This window comes from Salvia splendens, chromosome 1 (assembly GCF_004379255.2).
Source record: "Salvia splendens isolate huo1 chromosome 1, SspV2, whole genome shotgun sequence".
NCBI classification, from domain to species: Eukaryota; Viridiplantae; Streptophyta; class Magnoliopsida; order Lamiales; family Lamiaceae; genus Salvia; species Salvia splendens.
Window position 1 is genome coordinate 39,783,585 of NC_056032.1, and position 10,898 is coordinate 39,794,482.

The 10,898-nt window shown below is 37.7% G+C and overlaps 1 protein-coding gene across 2 annotated transcripts; it reads right to left on the reverse strand.

Moving 5' to 3' along the window:
- Positions 1-3,423: 3,423 nt before the first annotated feature.
- On the reverse strand, positions 3,424-8,860 carry LOC121750200. Of its 2 annotated transcripts, none has more exons than XM_042144698.1 (7): positions 7,838-8,860; positions 7,173-7,352; positions 7,008-7,072; positions 5,287-6,928; positions 4,996-5,198; positions 4,656-4,839; positions 3,424-4,564 (listed from the first exon to the last, which is right to left on the reverse strand). In XM_042144698.1, the coding sequence occupies exons 2-7, from the start codon at positions 7,321-7,323 to the stop codon at positions 3,924-3,926; spliced, it is 2,886 nt and encodes a 961-aa protein (XP_042000632.1). In that variant the 5' UTR covers positions 7,324-7,352; positions 7,838-8,860; the 3' UTR covers positions 3,424-3,923. The 2 variants fall into 2 exon arrangements, with proteins under 2 accessions (XP_042000632.1, XP_042000625.1); XM_042144691.1 differs by having other exon boundaries at positions 7,173-7,363; positions 7,838-8,859.
- Between the last annotated feature and the right edge of the window lie 2,038 nt (positions 8,861-10,898).

Genomic DNA, 10,898 nt, shown 5'->3' on the forward strand with positions numbered 1-10,898 from the left:
AGTTTTTAGACAAGCAACGGAAGTAAATTTTGCACCCATAAGCATTATCCTATATTCGCCTTTTCAACCCCTAATAAATAATAATTTACATTTCATGCCACAAAACTACTAACGAATCGCCTCAGCTTAAATTTTTTTTATTCGTTTTCATAATACAAATAACTATAACTAATCCCTGAAAACCTCTATACTAAATCCACATTGATATATTTTACCCTATTTATATTGAAATTTATAATGCATCCTAGTATTGGATAAAATTTAACTGACAATAATGGATAAGATTAAATTGAGGTTCCTATGCTTGACATGTTTTGCATTATAATATAATAATACCAACATTATATTTTTCACAATGAATTATTTACAAACATGTACTCCATAAACCAGGAAAATTACCAAATAAGTCATTAACTACTCATTTTTATCACTATTTTTAAGAAGTGGAAATTTAATTCCAATATAAACTCTCCTTTTTTTTGCATTTGGAACGTGGATTTATTGGTCATTAGGTCTTTTGTTTTTGCCAATTTGTTTTGGAGAAGATCAGCCTATAATGAGGAGTAGTTTTGATAGGCGGATGGAAAGCTAAAATCAATTAACAAATGAAATTTTGACATGCAAGTTAACTTCGATGTAAAATATATTTTCGGACTTATCTTGCTTAATACTATATAGTAGGATGTGATTTATGCAAATAACTTATGAAATTTATTATTCTTGCAAATATAAACGTGTTATAATAATGCATTGTGTGCTTAATTGTCTTTTATTCTAAAAATTGAAAAGGTTAGACATTGTTTGAGATTTATTTTGGGATATTTCCCTCTAAATTGTGGTATGCATTTAAAATCATGATAGTCAGTTTGTTGATTTATTTTACTTGGATGCTACAATTATGATTTATGATAGTTTCGTCTATTAATATAGTACTCCTATATAATATGTATCTCATTTAGAAGGTCGTATATGTAAACTCACATATATTTAATAAGTTATTTTTATATAAAAAATGTGCTTTAAAGATGTCATGAATATATTATACACAGTTATTATCGTATATTTCTTGTTATTAAAGTTCGATATGAAGCTAAACAAATTATACTTTCAGTGCAGAATATTGCGTTAACGTCTTGAAAATAATCACTACTCGTAATATTTTTAGGGGTGTGAAACATATATCTGTGTTTTTATAGGGGTATGAAGTGAAAATAAATTAAAAGGTATTCGGATTGGTTTTGTAATTGTGTTTGTATGTGGGGTTGACTTTTATGCTGACATGAGAAATTTAATTTGTGTTAATGTTACTATAATAGGGTTTCTTAGGCAAGGGGTATAATATTATATCTCCTTTCAAAATCTAAGAAAAAAAATTATTGCTTTGTAATTGCTCTATTTAAACATTATAATTCTTGTTAACATTGCAATATAATTTTATCTCATTCCCAGTTGTATCACAAATAATATTTTCAAGAGTTTGGTTTTTTTTTTCAAATTAATTACCAATTAATTTTTTTTCAAATAATTGTTGCAAATTTGGTTCAATTTCTAAAACATTTCAAATTGTACTAGATTTGTGGATTTGGCGTTCGATCATTCGTCTAATGCTAAAACTCAAAAATTAATTGAAGTCGTTTGAAGCTCAGTGATTGAATTGTCGGTATGTGTTGTCAATTTAATACGTGGGACAAAGGAGGCTAAGTAATTCTATTCCTGATTTTGCGCAATGGAGTTAGTGCTTCGCCACAACTTGAGTTGCACTTATGGATGTACGACAATAAAATCAACATTGGATAAAGGACATTAAAAGTCCTCCATCAATTTGAAATTTCGGCATTGGATGGACATTTACACCTCTGTTCCAAATTACACAATGAATTAGAAAAGACATCTAAAATTGGCATTTATGAAAATATTCTATAGTTAAATATAAGCTACAATAAATTAAAATTTGGATTTAATTAGAAGTTAGCTCCATTTTTCTTATATCTATTTTCTAAATTATTAATACATGTGACCTTTAATTTATTTCTCTACATTTACAATAGTTCTTGATATTTTGTACTACTGTTTACTATATTTGTCCTTCATATGACGCACGAAAAATATCACTATATGTTTATTGAATTGGAAATTAGATTTTTTTTTATTTCCTTCTGTTTTTAGAAAAAAATGATCAATGATTATTTATCATTTTTTTTCACGGCTACTCGAATCTCCAATCTATTTATTTTAGTGGAAGCATACCGCTACTATGAATTCATCATTGTCAACTTTAATTATAATATTTTTAAGGTTATACCCAATATTAGTAATACTACCTTTTTGTGAGTAAAGTGTTCGTGCAAAAATTCAGTCAATATAACTCTACGAGTTTAATGTAAAATACAGAGTGAATTTTTGTTACATAAAGATGATATATTTATATTTATACATTTGAAATTTTTTGTTACAAATAGACTACATGATGTTTGATGTAAGTCCACCGGAAATCATGCAGTTTGATGGTTCAATCTCTGTATCATTGTATGGTCAAGTAAAAAGATTACTTTAGCTCTATGATATTCGAAATTTGTAGCTTGATTTAATATTTTCTTGTGTCATGTTAAAGTTAGAGGTGCCCACGGTTCCGGTTTTGGAAATTGCCGAACCGAAACTGAACAGCGAGGGTGTTTCGCGGTTCCGGTTCCAAAACCGCCGGTTTCGGTTCCGAACCGGCGGTTTTCCAGAGATTTTTTACGGTTTTCACGGTTCTGAACCGCCAGTTTTTTGCGGTTCCGGCTTGGTTTCACGGTTTTCCAGCGGTTTTTCGCGGTTTCGGTTTGGAACCGCCCAGAACCGACGGTTCCGACACGGTTTCGGTTCGAAAATTTTCGAACCTGAACCGAACCACGGTTCAAAAATCGACAATTTCGGTTCGGATAAATTCTCACGGTTTTAGTTTTAATCGCCGGTTCGGTAAACCTTGGGCAGGTCCATGTTAAGTCATCAAATATCATTAAAAAACAAGTCCCAATGTAGGTGCTGAATTTGGATCACTATTTCACATTGGTAACCTTATTTTATACTCTGATGAAAACTCCAATGGAAACACAGAGGACTCCATTTGCAGGAAATGGAAATGCTGAAGAAGACTCCGAGGAAGAAGAGGAATCGGGAAGCAAGAACCAAAGCTTTCGCGAAGAAGGATCTTCGTGTTCCATTTTGCAGGTACGTGCCAAGAGCACTAAAAATTTGTTGTGTAAAAGCGGCCCAAACACTTGACCACAGAAACTGCTAAAAAAACAAACTGCAGATACTCTCATGTTGCACGACCGAGTTTAAGCTCATAGACGATTCTTAAAAATGACAGCAGCACAGTGAACACAGTTGATGCAACTTGGGTGATGGCATATAGACAAATACGTCTACTGACAGGTCAAATTTCAGATGTGTGGATGAAAACATTAGATGAGAACTCAACACAACCATGTTTCTTTACAAATCAAAGCACCTATGTGCAATCAAGAAACAAACAAATACTACAAACATGCGGAGGATTTTCTGCACACACCAAATATGCAGAACCCTTGCTGTATTATTTTATGATCATACACCCTGATCTTCTATTATGAGGTTAGACCCCGCTGAACCTGCAATAAAAAAGAGCATGGAATCAAACGAACTAAATGACTTCCTACAAGTACCTGTGGACGCCTTTGTGCGGTAAAAGTGTCCATTCTTTGTGATTCCTAACTCGAAATAACTACACACGACTCTACTATACTGAGAGATCCAAACCATCTGTGAGCTTTATTGAGATAGGCTGAATGTAGATGTTTTAGACCTTCATCATGCCTGGTTTGGAGACGCCCCTCGTCTTCCAGCAATCATGTGAAGAGGATATCAGCTGGAAACCGATTTAGCCCATGCTTATCCTCACTCTACAAGTTTGTTGCCTCAATGGCGTTGGATTCAGTTTGGAGCACTGCAAACTCACACTCCAATGTTCCATCGGAAAAGTTCAGTACTGTTTCCTCTACCAGTTCTGTGAAAATGGTCTCCCCCATCTCTGAAACAATACACTCGAAGTCTAATTGGAGGTCCGTCCATTTTCCAGATCCTGCCAAGTCTGCTTTGACAAGCTTGTCAAGAGAATGAGGCTGTGGAAGCTGAAGCAGATGCCATTCAACAAGTCGCCATATCTCTAGGATCAGATCCATCCCTCTAGGAGCCGGCTGTATATTCATTTTGAAATGTGATATCCCAGAAAAGCATCCAAAGTACTTTGCACACACCTCTTTTAAAGCTTCATTCGCACACTCGAAGAGGAGCTTCTGATCATGTTGGGGTCGGCTAGAGAATAACTTCACTTCATCAAATAACTCCGAGTCAAGGATTTCATACATAGAAATCCATCTCAAGAGAAATTCATCCCAGATTAAACCTGAGCCTAGCAACACGGCTTCCACATACTCGAATGCAGATTCCTCATCCTCAAGAGAAATTCTTGTACAAATTCCTTGGTCGCTAGCAGAAGATTGTTCTTCAAAATGGATATGACATGGCTGGATTTCTTTTTCAACTAAAAATAACAAAGGATTATATTTCAGTATTAGAGATAAACAAAGAAGTCCTAACATGAGACTGTTTCAGTGCTTTATCAACAATCTAACCTGGTTGCGAAGTGGTGCTTGCAGGACTGATGTCATCATCTGTGAATAATGGCTCAAGAACAGATATCGGACTGGGTCGCTCCAATTTTTCCATTGCGAAGTCAGAATCTTCAATTTCAGTGCTTACTGAACAGTGTGGAGGGGACTCTGAAGATTGCAGTAATTGATCTTCACCAGAAAACGACTGAAAAAAAATAAAAGAATGAAAACATGATAAGATAATTCCAATTTAAGGAACGCAAGAGAAGAATAGCACGCATGGATTGAGGACTCGACCTCGTACCGCTCAGGCTTAGAGTTGTCTTCTGAGTTAAAAAAGAATGAAAGAATGGAGACTCACCAATTTATAGCTAGGAGAAGAGTCTACTGATAACTGAGAAGGAACTTGTGTATTGTCTACTTCTCTATCGTCTTCGGTGTCGATATCTCCACCGATCAAATTATTAGATGATTCAGAGAAATTGGTAACTGTTTTTTCCTCTTCCCGAGGTTTCGATTCAGCCATTTCTACAGTATCTGCAACTATTCCAGGCGAGCTTCGAGCTGTCGTTTAAAAAGTAGAATATTTTCAGTGTGATCAAATAGTAACACCTTCAAGACTATGTTTCACAAAACAGAAGTATATAATTACCTTCAGGATCTAAAATATCTTCGGTGACAGGTTGAATTTCAATGAAATGTTCTTGCTCATCTATGAGTGTGATTTTATCATTAGTAGCCAGAGACTGTATTTTGGCTTCGCAATTGCTACTAGAGATGCCAGGTTGACTCTCCAGATGTTGCTTTCTCGGAATCGGTTGATTGCTGAGATTTTCTTGCAATAGACCACTCAAGTCACTCCTAACTATGCCACGTGGAGACAATTTGATCTGGGTCGTCATAAAGATATCATCACCGTATTTTCTAGGGCTGCAGCAAGGCGTACCATTTTTATACTCAGGAAGAGAGAGGATTCGACCAAGGGACTTTGGCAACTGCCGAGTTACTAACTCCGGGGTTTCACTTCCATTATTCAGCATCTCAGAGAGATGTTTTTTAGCCTCAACATAGATGCTAGATCCCCTTAGTCTTGAATATTGGCTGGTTTCACTCACGGCCATTGAACCCCCATCCTTCAACTGTCCAACCTGTTCTCCCTTCTTCAAACTAGGAGAAGTTGTTAAAAATCTTTCAGTATAGAAATGGTTCCTATTTGGAGAGCTCCAGCAAAGATTTTCTCCATTACCGCCTTTGTCACCAGTATTGTTATTTTGGTGCTTTTGACTAAATTTTAGATTAAGTCTATCGGGAGAGACGCCATGTCGTTCCTTCCCAATTGCATGCCTGAGCTTCCTTTTTATTTCCGTGAAAGAGAACTGAGATGTATTTTTATCATTCTGCAACTTATCGTCCAGTCCGGGAGACTGCACACGAAGGCTGCTAACTCTGGTATCGATTTGAGGGCTCTGTGCCCCTGCTTGCCCGGTTTTCAGTATGACGGTTTTCTTATGATTCTGAAAATCTCTATCCCCTGCCACAAGGTCGCTCTCCTGCGACTTGGTCCGTCTCCGGAAGAAGTTTCTCTGTTTGTGGCTACTGGATTCATCACATTTTAATTTTCCCAGCTTATCCTCGGACAAAGTGGATGCTGGCAGTGAATTGGTTATTGTATCTCTGCCTAACCGAGCATCCTCTAAACTCTGCACGTGTTTAACCAGTTTCGAGTCTGGATCCTTTAGTAGCTTCAACAGCATGCCCTTATTTAAACTCAATGTTTGCAAAGCATCCATGAACTCTTTTGAGCAACAATTATTCCCGTCATCCCCAAAATGTTTACTGCTGTTCAGCCGCTGCTGTGCAAGCAGTATTACAGCTGCAACCAACTTTTCTTCAACCACATTAACAGTCTGACCAGAGGGTTCATCAAGATCACCATGAAGATCATTCTCTGAGCCATTCACGTTTTTCTGGTTGATCTGCGCCAACTCCTCCATTATCATTTCCAGATCAAGATTATCTAAAGATCTTTGCTCTTGAACCTGGTTACCATTCTCGGGCCTCAACTCTTCAGATGTGCCCAGCTCAGTGACATCCAGATCACTAGACTTGATGGGGCTTCTGCTTCTTTTCTTTTGACGTTTTTTGAGATGATTTCCATCATATGAGTTACTATGTTCAAAACCAGTAGCAGAATCTTTAGGGTTTCCGGACTCATTACACATCTCTTCTTCCATGAGTTCCTTCATGCTCGTTTTAGCAGCATCAAGCATACGCACATTACTTTCTTCGGCAACCTGATACATTACAGACTATTACTATCATAAAGAAAACAAACAACTAAATTGCAAGCCACCATCAGACTGAGCCACATACCTCGATGCTTTCGCATTTTTCAGTCGGATCAAGTAAAACAGTTTGGTTGCCTGAATATTCACCACCTAGAAACCCATTAAAAAGTTATAAACTACCTTAAATCTAAAAATATTGGTCTATGAAACATCAAGCTGGCATGTATTACAATTCTGTGAACAGTCTTACCGACTACTTGCTTGTTTGCAAGACTTCTATCTGAAAGCAAACGTTTGGTGGATCGCCCATGGCGGAAGTGAAATATGTTAATAAAACCGGATATACAACCTGCCTGGCCTCTTTCTTGTCTCAAAAGGCGCTTCTGTGATTTCTTTGCCATAATGATTTACCTCTGGTTCACACACTCCTCTAATTGCAAGCTTAGCCGATAGGAAGCCAATTTATTAGTTGGAAACAAAAACTAAAAATGCTTAGCTGCTAATGAATAGCACCTAGCATATTCCTGAATACACGATGAGAAGGAAACTAGAATGATTATAACTAAGCCCTCAAAACTGTAAAAATGACTCTTAAATAGTTGAAACGTAATGTTTAAATGAGAAGGCTTTTGAATAGTAATTTGGATCCAATAATCCAATTGCATAAAAAATGACCATGCTTCATCATGATTGAATCACAGGTTAGTTCAGATTTTACCATATAACATAACTTTGAAGAATGAGAGACACATGCAATCTCAGAAAATGCATTTCAAGCATACTGATTCTTTAGATAAGGAGGAACTAGATTCAATAAGTTTGGAGGTCAAAAGTAAAACAGGCAAATTAAGGAAAAAATGGGTAGATAAACAAATAAAAGTGCCCAGTCAAAACAATGTTAGGATTTATTATTACCTATAACATGATATAAACATGCAGCCCGATGTTGTTTCGGAAGAATCTATCCAACAGCTGTTGTCCGAGTTAAGACTAAAACCCCAAATGAATGTTGCCCTCTCTGGTTGGTAAGGAATCAACTTTCTCTCTCACCTTTGTTTTCTTCTCTCTCTACCAGCAAGATTGGAAAAAGCGGAAGTTGGTTATGATAATGGCAATGTGGTCTTCCCATTCAAGAAACAATTATTGCCTGAAATGCTGCTGATCCAGAAATAGAAAATGCAAATCCTTTTATTCAGGAATCTTACAGCATCTTCAAAGATTTGATCAAAGTCATCTGACCTTGCCTTCGAGGTTAGATGAAGACAATATCACACGACTGCTCACTCAATCAAGCAAAGATTTTGCCGTTATAAACGAAATTGGGAAAAATCAATTCGTTGAGGCAATTTATCAAACAGCCTCAGTTCTCAACACCAAAAGCAAAGTCTCTCAAAAAAAATATTATTTCACACTAATTCTGGACTAGCCCCAGACGGAAACACCAAATGAGATCCGATTACTCGATTACAAAGGGAACAAAATCAAGAAAACCCCACCAGAAAGCCTTTTTATTTTTTTTACAATCACAAAAGCCCAGAAACAAAATTCCTGTCTTTGACAGGTATTTACAGATATTCAAAAAAGAAAAGTTTGAGAGTGAATCGAATTGAATAAAAACAGAAGGGAGGCTCGCTGGAGTGGAAGAGTATCAAATTCCACACCGACCAAAAAGGGAGAAAGGCAGAAGGAAAAATCACCCACCCACTTATTAAGAAACTGGAACCAAAAACTTATGTGTGGGGCAGCCATTAACGACTGCAAACACGGACATAAAAGAAAGGAAAAGGTTGGAAAGTGTGGGAGAAGAGAGAGAGAGAGAGACAGCTCTCTCGAGGGAGAGGGAGAGGAAACAGACGGAGAGGAAAGAGAAAAGCAGTGATTATTTAAGAAGCAGACGGAGAGGAAGCGATTAATTAAGAAACAGAGGAGATTAATTAAGAAACAGAGGAGATTATTTAAGAAAGGCATTTAGTGCAGAGATTACTTAAGAAACAGAAAAATAAGTGTTGTAATTATTCAGCGGTTAACTTTTAATTACCGAGTCTGAATTTTTATTTTTATTTATTTTAATGATTCATGAAATTATAGATGTTTCGAGTACATTAATACATATTCTCACTATGCGTTAGTAATAGTATCAGAGTATTTTTTTTTTGGTATTCAACTTTTTAATGGGATTCCGTTGGTCGTTTTGAGGATATTAATTTGTATATGTAAAAATTATTTAAGAAATTTGAAAGACTTGTTGTGCACTTGATTTAATTTTACTGGTTAAAACTTAAAAATATCCTCATCAAGCAAATTTGAAAGACTTGTTGTGCACTTGATTTAATTTTACTGGTTAAAACTTAAAAATATCCTCATCAAGCTAAAAGGCACACATTTTTCTTGGTTTGTGTTTTAGAGCATGCACATCCGTGCTCTTGCTAACGAGCATGGATGTGGACCCGGCCCCACTTTTACTCCATGCTCTTAGGCAAGAGCACAACACCCACATTCGTGCTCTTTCACAAGGACAAGCACAATGACTCCACCATTCTATTATTCAATTTAAATAAAAACATTTCCATAAAATTAAAATACATTAAAATTACCAGAAATAATATTACAAATTATTTAAAAAATACATAATTAAAATCATAAAAAATACATAATTAAAATCCTAAAAATTAAAAATTACATATTTAAACTCCTAAAAAATAAAAATTACATAATTAAGCCTAAAAATACCCCCGTGGAACACTATTCATCCGACTCTACCCCCAATGTTCTTTGGAGACCCCGTATCATTGCCACATGCGATCGAAGTTGCTCGGGGGTTATATTTGACCTATCGGCCAAATTGAGTTGGACCAAAATCTCCCACAACGAGTTGGTGGGGGGTTGAGGTGGCACATAGGGAGCGGGAGCGGGGGCGGATGGAGTCGCGGCGCGACTGCGGTTGGTTGCCGCCTTCTTCCTTCCTTGCGGCCGGCGTTGGGAACCGCTTGGGCCGGTGTCGGGGCTACCTAAGTTAGCTCCAGCAAGTTGGCTAGCCACATCTTCGGAGCCTGCGTCGGATAGGGATGCCGACCTCGACTGTTTGGAGGAGGAGCTAGAGGATGATGATACGTCTCCCCTATACTTCGGATGCGACCGCGTCTCCTACCAAATGTTGAGGTACTTGAACGGCTTGTAGTTGATGGATTGGTAGGTCGCCAACGCGGCACTGATGATGTCGACCTCGCTTCGGCCGCTCCCCGCCGACCGCTCATCCTGGAGGTAATACCCCTGGAACTTTTGGATTTCTTCGTTGGCTCTGTATATGGCATTACGCACCATACTCTCGTTGCACTCGATTGTTCCAGCCGACCGGTTTTGATTGTACCGGCGACATATGCGCCACCAATAATGGTCACCGGATTGGTTCGTGCCAACCTCCGGATCTTCGGAGATTGACAAGAACGCTTTGAATAATTGCTCTATCTCCCCCGGAGTGTGCGGGGTGCGGATACCGCGAGTAGGAAGAGGAAGAGTTTGAGAGTGGCCGCTCCCTCCCGCTCTAGGCACGGATGGCTAGGGTGTCCACCCGTATTTCCCTTCGGGGACATCTTGGTCGTCGATCGGGTAAGGCCGGTAGTCACCCGGAACTTGCGAACCTTGGGTTTGAGGAGGGGCCGAATATTCCGTTTCCGGACTAGGAAATGGTTGTGAACCGAACCAATCGGGGTTCCAACCGTGGGAGCCGGAGGGGTGATCGCCGGAGCCGGGCATTGTTTTGTTGTAAGAGTGAAAGAAAGATTGAGAATTGAGAATGGAAATGGGAGAATTTAGATGAGAATTGTGTACTGTGGTGTGAATTTTTGGGTGTGGAAGTGGGGGTATTTATAGATGAAAATGTGTATTTTTGGGGAAAAAATTTAAAAATAAATTAAAAGTGAGTAGAAAAAGGATATAATTTTTTGAGAAGTGGGAAAATATATATTTTTTTTATTTT